The 23,118-nt window shown below is 34.7% G+C and overlaps 1 protein-coding gene across 3 annotated transcripts in view; it reads left to right on the forward strand.

Annotated features, from left to right (window-relative positions):
• Positions 1-23,118, forward strand: part of Cul3 (cullin 3) — a 92,575-nt gene that overhangs the window by 61,216 nt on the left and 8,241 nt on the right. For all 3 annotated transcript variants that reach the window (XM_026786153.1, XM_005361534.3, XM_013351703.2), the window contains 11 exons: positions 632-746; positions 1,925-2,153; positions 5,852-5,997; positions 7,548-7,724; positions 8,748-8,918; positions 9,405-9,512; positions 10,566-10,690; positions 11,215-11,311; positions 12,459-12,593; positions 18,658-18,844; positions 20,913-21,058. In XM_026786153.1, the coding sequence (XP_026641954.1) occupies positions 632-746; positions 1,925-2,153; positions 5,852-5,997; positions 7,548-7,724; positions 8,748-8,918; positions 9,405-9,512; positions 10,566-10,690; positions 11,215-11,311; positions 12,459-12,593; positions 18,658-18,844; positions 20,913-21,058 (1,636 nt within the window). The remainder of the gene's footprint in view (positions 1-631; positions 747-1,924; positions 2,154-5,851; positions 5,998-7,547; positions 7,725-8,747; positions 8,919-9,404; positions 9,513-10,565; positions 10,691-11,214; positions 11,312-12,458; positions 12,594-18,657; positions 18,845-20,912; positions 21,059-23,118) is intronic.

Below are 23,118 nucleotides of genomic sequence, written 5' to 3' on the forward strand. Positions count from 1 at the left end.
TAATCAGGATTGCCCTAAAGCAATTTATTAAAAAAATGTCGTCATGATTTTATTTGTAGGTTGTCCTGCTGTCTGGCTTACTAACTTAACCTGTTTACCTTTTTATTTCCAGTTGTATCCCATTAAACTACCCCTGTTTTTTTTTAAGTAAATAGAATTTTTTTTCTTAAGCATATTTTCTTAAAAATTTTTGTGAGACAAGAATAATTTGATAAAGAGCTTCATAATCAAGAATTTGACTAAAATTATTCCAAATCTATTCTCCTTTTTTTGTTTTTTGTGGTTTTTTGTCTGTGTGTGTGTGTGTTGTTGTTGTTGTTGTTGCTTATTTTTTTGAGACAGGGTTTCTCTGTAGCTTTGGAGCCTGTCCTGGAACTCACTCTGTATGTAGACCAGCCTGGCCTCGAACTCACAGAGATCCGCCTGCCTCTGCCTCTGCCTCCTGAGTGCTGGGATTAAAGGTGTGCACCACAACCACCTGGCTCCATATCTATTCTTAATAAATGAGTTTTCTCTGGAAAACTGTTTTCTTTGATAAAAACTAAATGTTATAAAGGTATTTCTCAACTTTTATATATTTTACATTTCTTTAATATATTTGATTATCAATTAATTAAATTTCTTTTGACAGAGGAGCAATAAGAAATGCTTGCCAGATGTTAATGATTTTAGGTCTTGAAGGAAGATCAGTCTATGAGGAAGATTTTGAAGCTCCTTTTTTGGAAATGTCTGCAGAATTTTTTCAGGTAATCAATAGCTAGAACTCCTATGATGATCATAACATTGTTCAATGAAGTTAATTAGTCTGAACATTTTGACTTGTTTCAGCTAGAACCCATTGCGGGGGATGATACAAATAAAAAAACAGAACTAAAAACCTTTTTAGAACCCCTACTTCATGTTTCTATGCATCAGTGAACTGCTTATTAATAATAATAAAAAAAATTTCCACTTTAAAATTGTATGGCTAAAAAAACCCCTAAGTGTAAGGGCTTGAGAGATGACTCAGGTTAAGAGCACTGGCTACTTACTCTTTCAGAGGTCCAGAGTTCAATTCCCAGCAACCACATGGTGCCTCACAGCCATCTGTAGCAAAATCTGGTGCCCTCTTCTGGCCTGCAGGTATACATGTAGGCAGAACACTATATACATGGTAAAGAAATAAATTTTAAAGAATACAAAAACCAAAACTCATCTCCAAAATATACTGAAGTGCCATGCATATGTGTCTATTACAAGTTTGCTTAAAAGCACACGTGCACTGTTTATTATGATTGGAGATGGTCCAACCAAGATTTTTGCTAATATTAAAGTCTGTTCTTAGGAACTTGATATTAAAGACTAAAACTATTTTTGCTAGGTAGAGAATGTTACAAATTTTTTGTATTGCATGTATCAGCATGTCTTAATATGTAATTCTTAGATATATCAGTTAATGTTACTATCAGGTATATTAAAATCTTGGGATGACACTACTGACTGAAATCAGTAAGATTAGTGTTTGATAGACAGAATTAATAGTTATTTAAATGTTCTTTTCTTCAAGTTGCATATATATGTGCTTTAAGCTTGGGAGTGGGGTGGCAGGAGAACTTCAGTTACAGTGGTGTGTTAGCAAAGCCTATGACACAAATATTTGTAGTTACAGCTTACAGTAATAATGGAAGAAGTCCAGCTGCTGACTTGGGTCAGATGCTTCAATTTGTATCGAGTACATGAGCAGATCTTTAAAACAACGTTTACAGATAATGTGTTAATTTAGTTTTATGTAAATAAATGCTTTAAAGCCTAATTTAGTAAGAAACTGAATGAAATGTCTTCAACTGTTACACTACTTGATATGTTCTACTGTAAATACTATAGAGACCCTGTTTGAATAAAAACAACTTTTTTCTGTTATGCTTTTTAAAATTCTTAATTGCAGATGGAAAGCCAGAAATTTTTAGCAGAAAATAGTGCTTCGGTGTATATAAAGAAAGTAGAAGCTAGAATTAATGAGGAAATAGAGCGGGTGATGCACTGTCTTGACAAATCTACCGAAGAGCCCATTGTCAAGGTGGTTGAGAGGGAACTCATTTCCAAGCACATGAAGACTATTGTAGAAATGGAGAATTCTGGGCTAGTACATATGTTGAAAAACGGAAAGACAGAAGGTAAGTGTCATCAGTTAAAATAAATCTTTATTCTTTCCCATCAGTCTTTTAATTCTAACTTACGAATGTCAGTTTTCAAAAAGCTATGTTTTATAGTAATAATTTGCCCCAGTTGGCACTAGGGTGGGGTTAATGACAGAGCTTTACATTGTGTTATACATGAAAATGTTAATATATTTCTTGAATTTGGTGGCATTTTCCCATGCTTTTTACAGTTTGTTTCCTCATTTCTTTTCTCTAGTACAAAAGATTAAGAAGTTTAATATTTAACTAGAGGCCAGTGGCTTCCTCCTTCATATATGTATTTTCCTAAATGCCAGTTAGTGTGAGTGCTTTCTAGTCTCGCAGACGTTCATACAAGGTGGTTGTGTCTGTTTTTGTCCGTCTGCCTGCCTTCATCTGTGTTTGTGTGTCCTTGTGGTTCTGCATTAGAATATTTAGAAAACCCTAGTAGGCAAGTAAAAAATGTTAGCATTTTCTGAGATAATACATTAACTATAGCAGTCATATTGTTAATTTTAGTTTGCTGTATTTGCCTTGAAAGGTTATGAAAATGATTGGTGTTGTATAAGAAGTTCTTGGTTCTAGTGCTTTGGTTTGAAGCTTACATTTTACATGAGAGTGGAGATTTTTTTTAATAGCCGTCAATGTTTTCCTGCTTCTGTAATTAAAAAAAAAAATCACTGCATTTTAGCTGCTTACTATTAGTAAAAGGAGTCATACTGCCTGTTTGTATGAACTAGATAAGGAATGGGAAAAGTATATTGTTTTGCTTTTTAAAAACAATTATCAAAAAATAAGACCTAGAAGGGGTGAAGTTAGAGAAATACTAGCAGGAAAAGAGGATTTATCCTCTTAATCTCTAATGCAATCCTTGGCTTATGTTTTCATTTATAGTTTTAAATATGTGGTAGATTAAAAGAAAAACCCATATACAAAGTTGTTTTTATTAACAAGGGTGCTTTATTTTTTTTCTCATAAATCTTTTTTGAGAAAACAAGTTGTCTAGTTTATTTGCCATGTCTAGATTCTAAAATACAACACTCTTGGATACTTGTCTAAGTCAGATGATAACATTTTTTCAAAAACAGTTCTACTGAATTTATTTGTTGTGTGTATATATACATGTGCGGAAGTCGAGAGAACAACTTGTGGAAGTTGGTCCTCCTTCCATCATGTCATCATGTGAGCCCTGGAAATTGAATTCAGGTCATCAGCTTGGGCAGCAGGTGTTTTAACCCCTGAGCTGTCTGCAAGGCTCCTAACAAGCATCTTGCAAAGAAATAGACAACAGGTATTTTAGGCTATGTGCTGCTACTTTGAAAAGGTAACCACTGACAATGAAACCCAAGAAAAGAGCCTGGCTGTTTGTATAAGCTACGTTTATGGAAAGTGAGTTTATGGCCTGGGAAGTGTTTGAAATTTCTGGACATGCTTGAATGACAGTATTTCTTTAAGCTTCATGGAGACATGTGTTGTGAATGTGGTAGGTATACCCATTCTGGCAAGCACTCTAAGTAGTAGAATAGCTGTTTTGGTTTTGCTCTGTTTAGTTCTTAGTGTTGTTAGCAGGTAGCTAACCTGTGATTTTAAATTTGTCTTTAATAACTTCCCTGCCCTACCACTAGAAGCTTAATCAAAGAATGTGTTAATTGTGGTGGGCCTTGCTCGTCAGCAGTTGTTGTCAGACACAATTTCATTATTCTCATAAATCAGAGTGAAAGAATAGTTCGCTTACTGTGAGTGGAAAATAAATGAACATTAATGATTAGATACATACAGCAGTATGAAAATTCAAATGGTATTGTATACTTGACTTATTTTTAATTAAGTATAGAGAAATGACACATAATTTTTGAATGTCAAACTTTCGATTACTTGTTCACATTGTCTAATATCCCATATATTTAATTACACTGAATCAAGCAGTGTAGTAAAATTATATTGATTAATATACTGCTTAAATGTACAAATAAGTAAAGTTTAAAACATAGGAACAAAATAGACTTTAGAAAGAGTTTGCTACAGGTATTTGGCATGCAGAGCTTGGTGTAGTTTGTAAATTATTATTGTACGTTATAATGACTTTAATATGGAAAATTTTGGTTATAATCTATTAAACAAACACATAATTTGCCATATATAGGTTACCCTGGGAATGTATTACAAATAAGAACATGTGTTAATATAAGCTGAGATTAAGTCAGTGAGTCAAATATTAGTGACCTAAGTAAGAGACACCAACTTTAATTTTAGGTACTAATTGGTTTATAAATAAGGCCCAAGGTAGGCAATTATGGTTTGTCTGTCAAATCTGACCTCTTTTTTTTTTTTGGTTTTTAGAGACAGGGTTTCTCTGTGGTTTTGGAGCCTGTCCCGGAACTAGCTCTTGTAGACCAGGCTGGTCTCAAACTCACAGAAATCCACCTGCCTCTGCCTCCCAAGTGCTGGGATTAAAGGCGTGCGCCACCACCGCCCGGCAAAATATCTATTCTGTATACAATATTCTGTCTGTGTCTGCCTGCAGGCTATAAGAGGGCACCAGACCTCATTACAGGTGGTTGTGAGCCACCATGTGGTTGCTGGGAATTGAACTCAGGACCTTTGGAAGAGCAGGCAGTGCTCTTAACCACTGAGCCATCTCTCCAGTCCCCAAATCTGACCTCTTAACGGGTTTTTAAAAATAAAGACATAGCAGAATGAGAATAATAATATGCTAGGATTATATAAATTTTCAATATTCATGAAACTTTATTTGAACAATCATTCATGCTTTTCTCTGTGAATGCTTGCTTACTGTGATGACAAAACTGATTTTGTGTCAAATATCTTATGACCTATTAGCCTACAATATGTATTGTCTAGTGCTGAATAGAAGATGGTAGACCAGCAGTGACCTAAAAATTGCCATTCTGACACAATTTCAGAAAGTTTCTGACAGTAAATATTTTTTCTATTATCATAAATTTCTGACATTACAGTTTCCCTATAAGCGGCTCTTTGGAGCAACACAGGGCATATGGAAGAAACTTATTTAAGATCTGCATTTGGTGGTGCTGAAAATGCTATAAAAAAAAAAGTGGGTGAAGACCAAAGTCTAAAATTAAGCAGTGCAGTGTGGTATACCCAGTATTTAAAATAGAAATATAGACAGTGTCATTGGGAAATAACTAGTAATTGCCCAGAATTACTCAGAGTAAGAATATTTTTAAAAAATGAGTATTTAGATTTTAAGTTTTATGCAAAATTTACTACGAGATACTGTGTACTTTTAAGTCTTATTTTAATAACATTGTAATGGTTGTCAGTTCAGATGTAAGATATTAATTGGTTTTAGATTTCTTCCTAGTGACTTCTAGTTACAGCTTTTAGCAGACATTTGCAGCATCTGTTGTTTCTACAATAGAGTAACAGAATGAATTGTGTACAGGTTCAAATATCTGTCACTTTGGTGGCATAGTTTATGCTGTTTGAGTTCCTTCTGTATAAGTGAAAATATGCCAAGATACTTTTATTGGTGCTTTCATCACATCTAGTCAAGCACTGTAGCTCACAAAATTGTAGCTTTCAACTAACCAGCACCTTTTATTTTCGTGTGGGCAGCAAATGATAATAATTGATAAGTAAACTTTCTTGAACAGATCCACATTTTTACCTTAATCTTTAATGTAACTAGTCTGTTTATTTTCTAATTCTAGATCTTGCTTGCATGTACAAATTATTTAGTCGTGTGCCAAATGGTTTGAAGACAATGTGTGAGTGTATGAGTTCTTACTTGAGGGAACAAGGAAAAGCCCTTGTTTCCGAGGAAGGCGAAGGGAAGAATCCTGTTGACTATATCCAGGTAGATAAAAGTTTTGCATTCATGATAAACATTTAGCAAGTACTTTATGGATCACTTTTGCTAAGTGTATGTATTATATATCCGAGCTAAGTATTTTAAAATATTTCAAGGTGTTCATTACATATGTACGGGAACTGGACTCAGCTACTGTTTTTTGTTGATTTTTAGTAACCTAGTCAAGATTTGTTTAATCTGAATAACAAAAAGTATACTATTTTTGTGTGTTAGTGTTGAAATACAAGAAAAGACGTTCTATTTTTTTCTATTTCTTTTTTTACTGTTTTTATTAAGGTACACATTTTCCCCACTCCCGTTCTTTCCTTCCTCCCCTCTTCCCTTCCACCCTTCCCCTTCCCCCCCCTCCCCAATTTACTCAGGAGATCTTGTCTTTTTCTCCTTCCTAAATGGATCCATGTATGTCTCTCTTAGGGTCCTTTTTGTTGTCTAGGTTCTCTGGGGTTGTGGACTGTAGGCTGGTTATCCTTTGCTTTATGTCTAATATCTGCTTATGAGTGAGTACATATTATATTTGTCTTTCTGGGTCTGGGTTACCTCACTCAGTATGATTTTTTTTTTCCTAGTTCTGTCCATTTGCCTGCAAATTTCAAGATGTCATTATTTTTTACTGCTAAGTAGTACTCTATTGTGTAAATGTACCACATTTTCCTTATCCATTCTTTGGTTGAGGGGCATCTAGGTTGTTTCCAAGTTCTGGCTATGACAAATAATGCTGCTATGAATATAGTTGAGCAAATGGACTTTAAAGAATTGCTCACCATCCTTAGTCATCAGGGAAATGCAAATCAAAACTACTCTGAGATAACTATCTTACACTGGTCAGAATGGCCAAGATCAAAAACACCAATGATAGCTTATGTTGGAGAGGATGCAGAGTAAGAGTAATACTCCTTCATTGCTGGTGTGAGTGCAAACTTGTACAGCCACTTTGGAAATCAGTATAGCCGTTTCTCAGAAAATTAGGAATCGATCTTTCTCAAGACCCAGCAATAACAAGTTGTGTTTTAAATGCTTAAATCTCAAAATGTTTTTAAACAGTACTTTGACTAAATTGTACTCTAAGTTGTTTTAATATGAATAATCAGTGTTTTTTTAAAACTAATACTCTTTGGCTACCCCATTTGGTTCAGATAAGAGGGTGAAGAGAAACAGTAGCAGTTTTTTTTTTGTTTGTTTTGGTTGTAAAATGTTTATTTCATTTATTTTTGTGTGGAGGGGTCAGGAGATGCATATACATGTGTGTGCCGTGTAGAAGTCAGAGGACAGAGTCGTTTCTCTCCTATCCTCTTTGTCCAACAAGTACATATACCCGCTGAGCCATCTTTGAACCCTGTTTGATTTTGATATATTACACGTATGTGAAAGGTGAATGCTTACCATCACTAACATTAGAACTTAGAAACTAACTGGAAAATAATAATAGTCTATAAAATTAACATTAAACTCATAATTACCAACAAAGTTATTTTACTTACAAGTATTTTACTTAGAACATTTTTATAATATTTCATAAATTTGTTTTTATTTGTAAGGGCTTATTGGATCTGAAGAGTAGGTTTGATCGCTTCCTCCAAGAATCCTTCAATAATGACCGGCTCTTTAAACAGACTATTGCTGGGGACTTCGAGTATTTCCTAAACCTCAACTCCAGGTCTCCTGAATACCTCTCATTATTTATTGATGATAAGCTGAAAAAGGGAGTCAAAGGGGTAAGTAGTAATATATTGGAAAATGCAGGTTTTACTTCCTGATCTAAAGTTCAGAAATAAAATTAAGTTTTACAGATAAAAATGAAGCACGGGTCTTTACTGTGCTTATATGCTATGGTCTTCTAGACAAACAATTCTGTTTAAAGTCTTAGACATGCCAAAGGTTGCTTACCATTTCACATACACATTTCTTATATAGTTTTTCTTGTTAAAAATTGCCCTAAAAATAAAAGCACAAATACCACAATAATTTTAAAATGATTGCCTTTGTAGCTAAGAAACTAGTTGCGCAAGGGATGACAAAACTGGAAAACTTGACAGCAGTTGTAGATTGTTGCTTTTATCTGGTTCTGGGTGTAGGATATCAAGTAGGGCTTAGTTTTTGAGGAATTTGAAGCCGTACTTGGAAGACCAGTTCTCTGAAATATTTTGAAAGTTCCACATACTGAAGCATAATTTTAGGTTTCATCTCTGGGACCTTGGGAACCATAAAAAATCAAATTAAGCTATTTTAAAACTCATCTAAGAAATTCTGAGACAAAGGAAAAAGGCAGCAAATGGCTGAAGATTAAGGGAGGCTACTGCTAAGTTAGAAAACAAACCTACCGTCTGCAAAGAATTCACATCCATTCTATTCTCTCTTTTCCAAAAACACAAGCATAATACAACCCACTACTTATTTTCTTTCCTTTATTTAAGAGATAAAGCAAAAAGGCCCCTTTTAAGGATTTAACAAACATTTACCCAGATGTCTACCAATTTTGAGGTTTTTAGTGAAGTCTTAAAAAATCTCTTATGGCCATGTAAATTTCTGCAAAAAGTTTTAATGTATCCTTTGTTAATAAAATTTCATCTGTTCTTAGTCCAGCCCTGTAATAATTAATGTCCCATCTGAGTAGTCTCTACTCTTTAAATACATTAGAGAGTATAGAAATGAATGAAGTAGAGCACATTCTCAAATTATGTCCTTTCCCTTAACTATGGTAGTTTTTAAACTAGATTGTCTTTTGATTACTTTTGCAGCTAACAGAACAAGAAGTAGAAACGATATTGGATAAGGCTATGGTCCTTTTTAGGTTTATGCAAGAAAAGGATGTATTTGAGCGTTATTATAAACAGCACCTGGCAAGGAGACTGCTTACGAATAAAAGTGTTTCTGATGATTCTGAAAAAAATATGATTTCTAAATTAAAGGTAAGCTTTATTTTAAAATGAATGTAGTATGCCTAGCTAATGTTAATTGTGTGGTTGGTTGAACACAGCAACATCAACATATAGTTAGAAATTGTTTGGTTTTGAATGTGGGGTGGGGGCAGAGTGTGCTTTGCTTTCACTTGTTAAAAATACAGAAAATCAAAGTTCTCAAGTTCTGTTGCATAGAGCAGTTTCTGAACTAACCTGTACCAGAATCATTTGAGATGTTTGTAGAAAATGTCAGAGTTCAGGCCCCACTTTCCATGGAGTATATTCGAATTTCTGAAAGAGCCTGGTAAAGATAGTTAAACCTAAATCCTAAAGTTATTCTTAAACACCTTAAAGTTTAAAGGCCATACACATAAAGTGGGAAGACTTTCAGAGGAGATAATCAGGGATGGCAATAATATGAAAGTCTTTGTTTCTATACCTTTTCTTAGGAAAGTCCGCTATTTATTTGTATGTATTTGTGTTCTTTCTCCATAGACTGAGTGTGGGTGTCAATTCACATCAAAACTGGAAGGAATGTTTAGGGATATGAGCATCTCAAACACAACTATGGATGAGTTCAGGCAACATCTACAGGCAACAGGGGTAAGAGACTGCATTAATTTCTCAAATGTTGAATCTTTTATATATAGAAAGTCTATATATAGTCCATATACTTTGAAGCTACTCTAGACATACAATTAAAAATAATATTGGGGCTGGACAAATAACACAGAGATTAAGAGCTTTATTGGGTCCCAGCCTGTTAGGCACCTTACAACTAACTGCGTGTAACTCTACCTCCAAGGGCTCTGACACCCTCCTGTATCATGAGGACAACTGCACTCATGTGCACAAACTCACACAGACACACATATAAACATAATTAAAACTATTAACTTAGGAAAATCTTAAATGTAATTGTTTATGCTGCAGACCTTAAACTTTAAATCTCCTAAGCTTTTCCCTGTGTTGGTAGCAGTTGATGGACAGCATCAGAGTCAGCAAAGCAACTGTGAGCGTCCTGAAGTCTTTGAATTCTATTAGAATGTTGTGGATCTTCAAGCTGAATACAACTCTTCTGAGGGTTTGGGCTTGTTGAAATCTGTTCAACACAGTGGTCCTTTTATTTACTTCCAGGAGTCATACAACAAATATTTTGCTCTAAAATAAAAATAGAATACATGTGATTACTTGTAGTATTTAGGGAATTACAAGTGTTTGTTTATTTTTTTCCTGTTTCTTTTTAAGAGGGCAGAAAGCCTAACGGTGAGAGTAATGCTAGTATGTATTTCATTGAAGTTGTCATCTATCATATAGATAGATGTTTATTGAAAACAGATACATAACACTGGATAATGTTAGTTATCTAATGAGGTAAAAATGTTCAAAGCATAGATGAAAGATAAAGTTCGGTCTAAAATAATTTTACTCACATCTAAGAATTATCCTGTCATTATTTTAAGTTAACAGCTTAGGCAATAATTATAATTACTTGGAAAACTAAATATATCCAATTATTAAGATCTCTTTTCTTTATTAGATTCTAGACATGAAGATATCTACTTTGCAACTACTTTGCTGATTACAATAGAGACTGTATGGGTGGGTAGGTAATGAATCTAGTCTGTTGTAGTTCATCTCTTTCTATTTGTACAGGTATCTTTAGGTGGCGTTGATCTCACAGTCCGGGTTCTCACAACGGGATATTGGCCCACTCAGTCAGCCACACCAAAGTGCAACATCCCACCAGCACCACGACATGCTTTTGAGATATTTAGAAGGTAACACCTAAAAAGACTCTAAATAACCAAATTTGAATTTTGTTTTCACATTAGTCATATTTCTTATCAGTGGTAAATATATTTTACTTTAAACCTCATATTCAGAATAATTTATATTAGTATCTTTTAGCGTGTAAGAACAGCTTAAAAAACTTCACAAGAGTGTTCCTTTGGCATCAGTATATGTTAAATGTTATGTTTTGCACTGTTAGTGTTGGTCACTGGCTTAGGATAGACTGTGGAGACAGTCCTCTGAACAGCTGGCTTGGTCAAAGTGTGCAAGAGGAATGATTGAGTGTGTTGGTACCTAATTAAGTTGCGTTGATCTTACTTAACTTACATCAACAGCCTATACTCCGCCTTCACTTTCCTCTTCTGGTAAAAAGCAGGAACAGAACCTAAAGGCCTCCTACATCTTTTAATGTCTCTTATCTATATGTTTGCAAAGGGTTGTTGTCTCACAGTTTGTAATTTCAACTGTGTAAATTGTATAATTTTTTAAAACTTAGTTTGCTTTGCTATAGGTTCTACTTAGCCAAACACAGTGGTCGACAGCTCACACTCCAGCATCACATGGGTTCTGCAGATCTCAATGCAACCTTTTATGGTCCAGTTAAAAAGGTAAATGTTGACTCTTGCAGTATGCAGAGTAACTTAAAAAATTGTGGACAGAGCTTCTGTGTGATTTAGGTTGACGTGAGGATAGCTGTCACTTCCATCTCGTAAGTTGGAAAACTTAAAATCTCTGTTTCTGTTTATTATGTGTATTCTTTTGTTTGCTGAGTACATTTGAAAATGTGAAGATTATGTCTTCTTAATTTAAAGAATAAAATAATAGGAAAATTGCAGTTTTTATTGATAAGATTAAGACAGAGATTCTGTGGCCACAATATGTAAGTTGATTTTTAAGAGCATACAGCATACAAAGCAAAGTACCCCTTTTGAAAATTCTTTTAGTTCTTCCTGTAAATCAATACCAGGAGATTGGCATTGATAATTATAAGACATGCAAATATTTGTAGAGTCATTTTTAAAGTGAAGTACAAGTAATTTGTTTCCTTTTAAAAAGTAATCTTTAAAAATTTTGAGGTTTAGACTGATAATTTATTCTTACTACTTGGTTTGAATCAAGCCTTAAAGTTGAAAATTAATCAACTTAGGCAGCAAAAAATTTTTTTTTTTTTTTGTTTTTTGAGACAGGGTTTCTCTGTGGTTTTGGAGCCTGTCCTGGAACTAGCTCTTGTAGACCAGGCTGGTCTCAAACTCACAGATATCCGCCTGCCTCTGCCTCCCAAGTGCTGGGATTAAAGGCGTGCGCCACCACCGCCCGGCGGCAGCAAAAATTTTTAATCTAGATTGTAACCTAGACTTGTTCATGTAATAAGTCAGTATGACACCAAAGCATTTTTAGTTTTGTTAAATGCATGTTTAAATATTGTTGTTTTTATATGTAATTAACAGATGCAGAACTTTATAGTTTCTTTAATTGAAAAAATATTTGGCACTGTATATAAAAACTTCTTGACTACATTCAAGTGTTCACTTACTGGAAAATGGGGACAGTCCCTTACTAAAGGGGTGTGTGTGTGTATGTGTACGTGTACGCACACACAGTACATGTACATGAGTGTTAAGCAGGCTTTCTATTATATAGAAATGGGTTTCAATATTTATTGGATGGGAGGAGAATATGGAATTTATTTCTGAAATTAGGATTAAAGTTGGTAGGAGATAATGTCTTTTTTGTTTTTTGAAAAAAATACAACAGGAAGATGGATCTGAAGTTGGTGTTGGTGGTGCACAAGTAACTGGTTCTAATACTCGGAAGCACATACTGCAAGTCTCCACTTTCCAGATGACCATATTAATGCTGTTTAATAATAGAGAGAAATACACATTTGAGGTATGGCTTATAGTAATAAACGTTTTGACCAGTCGTATTGTTTCTAACTATTGTTACTTGAGCCTTTCTAAGTGGAGTTAACTTAAGAGACACTTTTTGAATCCAATTAGGAGAGACTGCGTAAAATTCATCCATTAAACTTTGTGATCATCATTTATTACTGGGGCGTGTTTTGTTTTTGTTATTTTAAATTGACAGTATTTAGATATAGTTTTTATATTATATGAATACATACATAGCTTGCTAAGTTTGAAAAGTAGGTATTGTATCCATTATCACAGTCACTAGTACTACCCTCCTATATTTCTCTGTATCTATTACAGCCAATTCCCTCCAACCACTCTTGGTGCCAAATAACTAATGACTAATATTTTATTTCTGTGGGTTGTTTTGCCTTTTATAGAACTCTATGTAAATATAATATATGTGTTGTTTGTGTTGAGGTTTCATGGTTCATTGTTTTTAAATTCATCTCTGTTATATAGTAGCAGTAGTTAGTTCTTTTTACTGCCTGTGTATTTGCTACATTTTTTTTAATCACTTCACTTGTTGTGAGTTGTCTACGTTTCATCACCTGAACCAGTACCATGTTTAAAAAAAAAAAAAGCCAAGCATGGTGTTACTTACATATAATTCCAGAACTGGGGAGATGGACCCCAGGCTTGTGAGAGACCTTTGAGAGGGAGGTGAAGAGAGGAAGGTGACTGCCTCCTCAGAAACTACATCTAAGGTTGTCTTCTGAGAGTGTTTAAATTTTAAGCAACTGTCCTAAACTGTTCCATATATTTTGCAGTCCGTAGTTTTAGTCAGTTTAGTTTATGTTTAGTTGTATCATGGTCTTAATTTTTTTTTAATTATGTTGCACATATTTTATGTGTTTGTAAGCTACATAGGTATAATCTACACACGCACACTTGCAGATACAAATGCTCTGTCCCATTGTATTAACTTTTCTATTTCTGTGGCAAAAACACCGTGACCAAGGAAACTTGTAAAAGAAAACATTAAATTGGACTTAGAGTTTCAGCAAATTAAGAGTCAATAAAAGGAGAGCAAAGGTGTTGTGTCAGGAATAGCTGAACTCCAGATCTACAAGTAGACAGAAAGCACTAGTTTCTTGAAACCTCAAAGATACATCCCCTAGGGAAAGCCCTCCTCCCACAATACCATACTTCCTAATCCTTTCCAAACAGTTCCATCAACTGAGAACGAAAGTATTTAAACAGAAGAGCTGTGGGATCGTTGTCATTAAAACCACATATGTTTATGCCACAAATATTTTTTCAGTCTATTGCTTGCTTTTTCTGAAGAAGAGAACTTACTAATATTTAAAGTTCAGTTAAAATGGCTTTGTTTATTTTTTTTCTTTTTTGGCTTTTTGAGACAGGGTTTCTCCATGTATGTACCCCTGGTTCTCCTAGAATTCGCTCTGTAGACCAGCCTGGCCAAGAACTCAGAGATCTACCTGCCTCTGCTGAGATTGAAGGCATGTGCCACTGTGCCTGGCTCATTATATATAGTTTATTAATTTGATGTCAAATGATTTCCTGTCATGAGATTTGTAGAGATTTACTTCTAGCACTCAGAAGTAGTTTATAATTTTAGTTTTTATATTTAGATATGGTAATTTCAAATTAATTTAGATATGCTGGGATTGTAGGTGTGAGTTACCACATCAAGCTTTATGTGGTGCAGGGACCGAACCAAGGGCATCCTTCATGCTAAACAAGTGTTCTGCCAACTGAACTATATCCCTAGTTCCAATGTGTGTTTAGGTTTTTATTTGTTTGTTTGGCAGGGCATAATTGAGACAGGGTTGCTTTTTTATGTAGCTCTGGCTATCTCCTGCTGTCCTAGAACTTGCTCTGTAGACCTGCCTCCTAGGTGCTGAGGTTAAAGGTGTACCCCACTGCTGCTTAGCTCTAGTAGATGTTCTTTAATTGGAGTTTTCGTGAATATTTTATGAAGAGTATGTTGTACCTGATAAATACTAAGGTTGATTTTGAGAGCTCTAATTTATTAAAGAACTAAGAAGTATGGTGGGATAAGAACATTCCAAATTTATTTTCTAGAACTACTATGGAATTGCTGTGTTAACTGTAATGATTGAAGGTAGCTTTTCTTTTTCAAGCAACTTGGGATCCATTGATGCTAACAAGCAAGTTTTAGGTAGAAGTTAAGTAGAAGAAAATTGATCTAACATTGCCAATTTATCTAATTCATACACACTGAATTTTCTGGGTAGAATTCCATGCGTGTAATGGGCCTCAAAACCTTTGGGTTCTAACTAAGGCATTGTGAGAAGATACATGACACTTAACTTGGGCTGTACACTGTGTGTTACATCTATCCCTTCAATTCTATTAGCCACCTCTTTCACAGAAGTTAGAGGAGAGCTAAGTACTTCATAATTTTAAAGGAAGCTTTAAAATTTATACTCTATACGTCTTTGAGTTCAGAAAGGTGGTTAGCCACATAACAAATCCCAATAGATGTGCCTTAGAACACCCACTAATATGTTACCTCTTGGTTTCTCTGAGTTAAGTGTTAGCTGGAGGTCACTTGTGTAACTGTGGCTTCAGGCCCTTTTAGCTTAAGGTCCTTGGCAAGATTGTATTTAATGGTCAGGTTGAGCTTAGAAAATCCAGTTATTTGACTGGGCTTTACACTCCCAAGGTGTTTTTCACGGTGGGCAGATTTGTTTGGGCTGTTGGTAAAAGTCTATAGTTTGTAGTTTCTTTCCATGTAGGCCCTTGTTTGTGATCTTTTGGTCATTTTTAACATCGTAGTGCCTTAGTTGCCCTAATGTGAGCATTCCTAGAGCCCTAAGAAGAAGCCTCATTGTCTTTGTTGATAGAGCCTTGGAACTCACATTTTGTCCCTCCCTTTCTTTTTTGGTCGCCCAAGTCAGTCTGGGCTGATGAAATGTCACAGAGGGCTAAAGTGCTTGCAGATAAATTTGCTTGCCACCAACCCTCAATTTGATCTTGGGACCCACATGGTATAAGTTAAGAACTAATTTACCTTCTACAAATGAGTTGTAGTGCACGCGCGCGCGCACACACACCAAACCCGTAAATACACAATGTAACAAAAATGTTTAAAAAACAGCACTACCAAGTTCTCAAGAGCTGTCTTGAGAACTGAATTACAAGAGAGATAATTTTATAGTGTCACATTTAATCCATAGTAATAAAGTTTTTAAATGAGGTTTTTCTTATGTGTTTTTTAATAAACTTCATTGAAATCTAAAATAGTTACTAGAATCATAGAATAGTAGCTTATATCCTTATTTTTAGTAACTAATATTTGGTTTTTGAAAGCAACTGAGTAGTAATTCTTATATTAAGGCTCTATAGTATGCTTTTTAAAAAAAATTTCTGATTCTCAAGTATAAAAGCTAATTTGAACCCTAATGTCAAATATAATTGAAATGGAAAGCCAATAAACATATCCAATGCTGGGTGTGGTGATGACATGCCTTTACAGCACAAGAAAGGCAGAGACAGGCAGATCTCTGAATTCAAGGAGAGCCAGGGCTACACAGAGAAACTTGGTGGGAAAGGGGTGTAGTTGATCTGAAATGGATAGCAGTCATCGGTGTAGTGCCACAAGCTAGAAGGAAATATTTTAACATATTGATAGAAAAATAGATGTGTGTAGTCTTAATAATTCCCTACATATTTATGAACTAGTAAAATAATTAAAAGAGATATAAAAGATTACATAATATAACAAGGTACAAATTGAAACTGTATAAAGAATTTAGACACAGCAGAATAGATGTTGAAGTCTTGAAATAAATCTCTACATGAAACAACTGTGTTACCAAAGCTGAAAAAGGAAAAAGATGTGAGCTCTGTTACAGATGCATGTTGAAAAATGATGTATGTGTCTATGTAGTACTACAGAGAAGGATCTGCATGAGAATAATGTGTTAAGACAGTTAAATTGTAATCGTACGATATTACACAGATGTTTAGTTGCCACACACCATTTGAGGCAAAAAGCAATTGGTGCTTAAAGTCAGTCTTCATATTCACTGCTGAAATATAGGCCTCTTAGCCATCTAAATAGGGTGAAAGTTTTCTTAGTTGTCATAAAGAGAATTCTAAACATCATAACAGGACAGCACCATTGAGAATTGGTGCGATGCCTAGCTTTGCCACCACAGTTCCTCTGCAGGTCCTTGAATTATTAACAAAAGAAAAAAGTGAAAGTGATAAATGTGAAATAATAAACATTTACATTTATGGATATTATTTGATTGTGAGCTTGATAGTGTGTGACAATCACAAGAAAACATTCTCAGAATAGTGGTGTGGAAAAATGACACTTTCTGTAAGCAAGCTTTTCATAGCTTATGACATGAAGAAAAGAATTATCAAGAATCATAACCATAATATAGTCATTGCAGCAAGAAATAGAGGATTTATACCAGGATTTATATCAATTTTGCTTTTAAAAGGAAAAATTATGGAAGATTCTAGAATGGGAGAACTACATATTATATGGTTGATTTTTTTAAGTCACCTATAAGTTCAAAGAAATTTAAAACTAAACATTTCTTTTTTATGAACTTGATAAACCAGTCCCAGGATTTATGTGAATAAGAAAGTGCACAAGACTAAACAAGACTTTTGTTTTTCTTTTCCTTTTTCTTTTTTTCTTTCTTGATTTTTTGAGATAGAGTTTCTTGTGTGACCCTGGCTGTCCTAGAACTGACTCTGTAAAGCAGGCTGGCCTCAAACTTAGAGATTCTCCTGCATCTGGCTCCCAAGTGCTGGGATTAAAGGTGTGTGCACCACTACTGCCCAGCCTATAAACAGAACATTACTGGAAGGAAATGGGTCTTGTATTGGTGGTGGGGAATCTTAATAACAAAGCATAAAATTACTTTCTGTTTTAAATATATTCCTTCAAGGTGAGTTATCATATAGCCCAGACAGGTGTCTAAATTCATGACCTCCTGCCTGTGTCTCCTAAGTGCTGGTATTATGATAAAAGTCATAGATGAAGAACTTGTTTGAACAAAATAAGAACCCAGAAACAAATTGGTTTATATCTTTTAATACTTCAGATATGGTAAATTTATCATTTTAGGTTAGTCTGAATATTTTTGGAGGACAGTCAAGGGACTTTACTACCTTTATATCACATCTTATACAAAGATAGATTCTAGGTAAATGCATATATTAGGAAGCTGATATGTGAGCATAAATAAAGATACCACCTAAGATAGTATTTTCAAATCTTTCAGTATAAGTAACTAATGTTAGAACTAGCTATCTATAGTTTAATAATAAGACCTATTTAGCTTTCTGTTAATTCATATATTGTTTGTAATGTCTACAATAGTAATAAACATTATTTGAAGCAGAGATATGTACGTGTAAGATAACACTTCACAGAATCTTGACCTTACATACTTCATGTTTCCATAGATGTATGTGTAGTAGTAAGTCATGTGAGTGTGCAGTACTCTCAGTTATCCTACTGACATGAGCACAGTGGGTTAAAAATTACTCACAACTCTTTCCCCAAGTGTTTTTATTTTTCTCAATATAAAATTATATTTTAGTAATTGCCTAGACCTCAGAATAGTTGTCTTATGATTTTTGTGTTTGTTAATTTTCAGTAGTCAAATCTTACTTTGATCCCAGAGGCAGTAAATATGGTTTAATTCAGGTTCTAATGTTTGTTTTCATAATGAAAGCTTGAACAAAGTGATCTTGGAAGGAATATAGTAAATATTCCTGAGACTGACTATTGTAGCAGTATTACCTGAATGCTGTCAAGTTCCTGGTGGTGCCTACAGATGGCATTTTTAGAGAACACATTGTACTTCTGAAGCATAATGCCCTTGTCTTTAACAGTTTATATAGTTTGTTCAAATAATGAGATTTTAGTAGCAAGTCATAATATTCAGGAGATTTTTTATTGTAAATTAATTCTTTAATGGAATTACCTTTCACTAGCCACTGCTTGGTCTATTTATTTGCTGATTAATGTACTTTTAATCTTGGGGGGGAATCTAATTGTGTCAAATCTAATGAAATTTCAGGAAATTCAACAAGAGACAGATATCCCTGAAAGAGAACTTGTTAGAGCCCTCCAGTCCCTCGCCTGTGGTAAACCAACACAGCGGGTCCTCACAAAAGAACCCAAGTCAAAGGAGATAGAAAGTGGCCACATATTTACAGTTAATGATCAGTTCACATCCAAACTACACAGAGTCAAGATTCAAACAGGTACCTGGAATTCAAATTTTCCTCTTAAAAATCATGTATTTTTACATAGAAAAATATTCCTCATCTATTGGGTTTCTTCCTTTTAAAGAGTAATAGTTTCATTGTTAACAAAAATAATGTCTGTGGTATGATTGTGCTTGCATCTAAGAAGGGAAGTAGAGTGTGTGGATACCTGAGCATAGCAAAATGCGGAACACAAATGCAAATGAGACGCAGCCCTACAGATTGCTTAGCAGTAATGGTGTGATTGTTTCTGACTGGTAGTCAGAAGTCTTTTAAGGCTGTTTTACAGATTTTTAAAATTGGTTGCTACCTAAAGGATTGATCTTTAGGTACTTTCTCTAGGTTTTAGAATTGTAACTGGTATTACCTTTAATTTAAAAGCATAAATAACACCATTGTGAACATTTTTTTAGTATTGCCTTCTATGCTGATACTGAAAATACTCTTCAGTATATATAATCTGTGTTAGGTTTTTATTTTCTGTTTGTAAATGGCAAAAAGCCAATCATTCCTTTCCAATATTTAGAATTAAAGCATCCTGCTTCCTGGTTTCAAGGTTAATATTAGTACACAGACAATACCTCAGCACACATGTCTCCTTGAAGTAAAATATTTTCCTCCATCATTCTAAATATGGTATCACACTCAGGAAAAATAATTTCATATTGTGTCTATTGTATATTCTCTTTTGTCTCAAAGGTTCTTTTTGGAACTAGGATTCTTTGAAGATATCCACATTACTACTTACTATATTTCTTTTATTTCTCTTAATCTAAGTAATCTAAACCCATACCCCTCATTGACCTCATGAGGGGGTAATTCTTTGTGTAGATTATTTTTAATTGCTTTACTTTTTTTTTTCTTACTAAATGCTGTTGAATGCAGTTTTCTCTTTTCCATGTGTCTTTTTATGTGTGTTTAAATGAAAAACAGATACATGGTTTGATTGTATTAGATAGGATAGAGGGATAGGTGAGATTAGATAACATACCAGGGCTTTAATACAGAACCTCACATACACTAGGCTACATGCTTCTTAACACTGAGCCATGTCCCCTGCAGAAAGCAGTATTCTTATCAAGGAACTTTTCCTACAAGTATCTAAATGTTTGTGTTTACCAGAATAATATAAATTATAAATCTGCTACATAATGTCTGTGCATAAGTCAGCCATTTGCCTCTGTGAGGTTTTCTAGTTTGAGTTCAAAGTTTCATGTTTACCTTCTTTTAAGGGCCTGATAACACAACAGATGGGTCTTGTTTTTGCTACATCAATTATGGCATAGTTGTATATTAGGTCTTTATTTTGCCCCTTGCTGGTTATTTTGAATACTATAAGAAGGGCAGAGTGAGACTCTCCCAAAGGTTAGAATACAGAGTAAATGTATGATGAGAATTATGAAAATAATTTTATTAGGTAATAGAATCCAAGGAATTGGAAAAAAGTATTTCATTGCTATAGAATTCTTTTTACAGCAGTCTGTAGTAGTGCATTATAATTGTTTTAACTGTTGGAATCTTGACAACACCTCCTCTTCCCTCGCCTGTGATGTCTTATGAGGTAGAGCAAATACTTGACTATCTATCTGAAAGGTTTTTGTTGAAATAATACTTGAAGCCATGACGGAAAAGAAAGAGTTGAGGTCTGAAAGCCATGAACAATGTACAAATTATGTACTGTTAATTTTGCCAGGATAGAAATTATTCTGGTCTATGAATAATTGACTTTCAGCCAGGCATGTGTGGAATACAAATTTAATAGCAGAAGTCAGGAGGCCAAAGCAGATGAATGTCTGAGTTTGAGGACATCCTGGTCTAAATAATGATTTCTAGCCAAGCAGAACTTATTTTTTGCCTTTATTTTCCTATTTAAAACTATCTTCTAATTAGACAAAAAAGGTATATAATTGAGGTGAGTGTGAATGCTTGCTTATTGTGTGTTAACTTGTATGTGTACTCTAGTTGAGATAGATTTTCTCTGAATAATAGTAAATTATATTACATTTTCTTATAAGCCAAATTTTTAATGTATTTCTTCTGACACATACCTTTATTTTTATTTTAGTTGCAGCCAAACAAGGTGAATCCGACCCAGAGAGGAAAGAAACAAGACAGAAAGTAGATGATGACAGGAAGCATGAGATAGAAGCTGCTATAGTGCGAATAATGAAGTCTAGGAAGAAGATGCAGCACAATGTTTTAGTAGCAGAGGTAAGGATGCTTGGAGCCATATTGGCATTTTCACACAACACTGCTTACTACGAGCAAGACACTGCATAATGAATCACCTGCACACCAGTGTACCTTTTTAAACAAATCACCTGTATTTTTGAACATTAGTAATGTTAACGTTTTTTGAGGACCTCTTCACAAATTAGAAAACTAAGACCCATGAGGGGTCATTAACATAGTCAGATAACAAAAGCTTTGTTTAATAATTTAAAGGAGTAGGTTTGACAGTTTATTAACTGAGAAATGAGAAGGAAGAGTTTAGCTTTCTGGGTTTCTGGCTTGAGTGAATAAACAGAAGTTGAGCTCCTTAACTCTATAGTGAGAAAGAGTGGTGTGCTTCTGTGATCGGTATCTTAGTTGTAATGGTTTGCACATTTGTTGTACACTGGCGTTTGCGGGGCTGGGAGTCCATTAGAGCATTGAAAGTCAGTTAAAACGTGAAGGCTAGACACTAAATTATGAATTCACATTATGTAGGCATATAGTCAAAACTGAATTTATATTATAAATTGCTCAGGCGTAACATGAAAAATAACAGAAGGAAAACACTGCAAGAAAGTACCACATTCAGGAACAATGAGAATGCCTAATGACACTGAGAGGAAGCCAGTGAACGCTGGTTTTAAAGGGGGTTTTTTTGGTTTTTGTTTTTTTTCTGAACCAGTCTTAGATATAGAGGTTCCCAGTCTACCCAGACCAGTGAATCAGAAATTCTTGGATCAGCAATCTGGCCTTTTACAGGCCCTATGTAGGTGATTATGAAACGTGTTCAAATATGATGCCCTTCCAAAGAGAACAACAAACTAAGTATGGTTTTATACAGCAGAGGAATGACCACGAGTGGGTGGTCAATAATTGTAGAAACCATAAAGCTTAGATGAATGACTGTACCGGAAAACGTGATTAAATTAATTTTGCCCTATATTTTCACTGGTCCAGTAAGAGTAGATAGTTGTTGCCACACCGGGGAAGTAAGTGGGTATGGAAACCACCAAGAGTTTGTACTTTGAGACCATGGTTCCTGGTAATAGGCAGAAAGAAGAACTCTAGAAAACTAAGTGGTAGGATTAGGAGTTCTGTAATTTGCCCTTCTGAATGGAGATTGTTGATGTGCGTATAATGTGGTTGGTTAGGACAAGGAGGTATTAAAATCTGGGAAAGGAAGAGTGAATATTGGTTGCTGGTAGTAGGAATAGTGGGCAGTAACAAAATGTGCCTTTTCCTGAGAACACAGTAGAGCACACAGTCTGTGCTGACCAAGCAGTGATGAAGTAGATAAACACTATGTAAGGCAGGAAGATGAGTATCAAATCAAACTAAAATGAGATGGCTTCTTTCTTGTCCCTGTGGAAAACAGGATAGTGGTTCTGCATTATTGTAGAGAGCACCAAGGTTGGAAAAGAAGGAACACGTTGAAATTAGCGATTCTGTCTACAACAGAGTGGTGATTTTCATTATAAATTTGTAGTAGGATTTCCCAGGGATTTTCAAACCTTTATAAAAGGCCAGTTTAGCCTAAGGGCAGCTAGAAGCAGCACATACAAGTATGACTAGATATAAGTGATTTATATCATAAAAACAAGTGTTAGGTGGTATTTGACCTGTGAGTGCAACTGATGACTCCTAGTTTATACTAATAACAATGCTTATTAAATAGAACCAAAGAAACCAGAGTCGAAAATGCTTTTGAGAGTTGAAGTAGTCTTGAATACAGTCTAGGCCCTGTAAGGAAGGAGGCTGTGTCCAAAGTAGCTATTCACAGTCTGAAAGATACTTAAGGATAGACAATTTCAAGTGGATGGTAGCAAGATTTTTGTTTTTGTTCCTTACTTTTTTTAATTAGCAGGTGTATTAAATGCACTGTGAGGATGTGGAGAGGCTAAGGTTGGAAAAGGAGAACTACCTGCCAGGTGCAAGGCTTTTGATGCTATAATGGTAATTGTGGAAGGAGGAGAGAGAGTAGCTGCATAGTAGAGTGCTGAAATTTCACATCCCAGAATTTCTAATAACTGATTCCTTTTTTTTTTTTTTTTTTTTTT

The sequence above is a fragment of the Microtus ochrogaster genome, linkage group LG4 (assembly GCF_000317375.1).
Source record: "Microtus ochrogaster isolate Prairie Vole_2 linkage group LG4, MicOch1.0, whole genome shotgun sequence".
Taxonomy (NCBI): Eukaryota; Metazoa; Chordata; class Mammalia; order Rodentia; family Cricetidae; genus Microtus; species Microtus ochrogaster.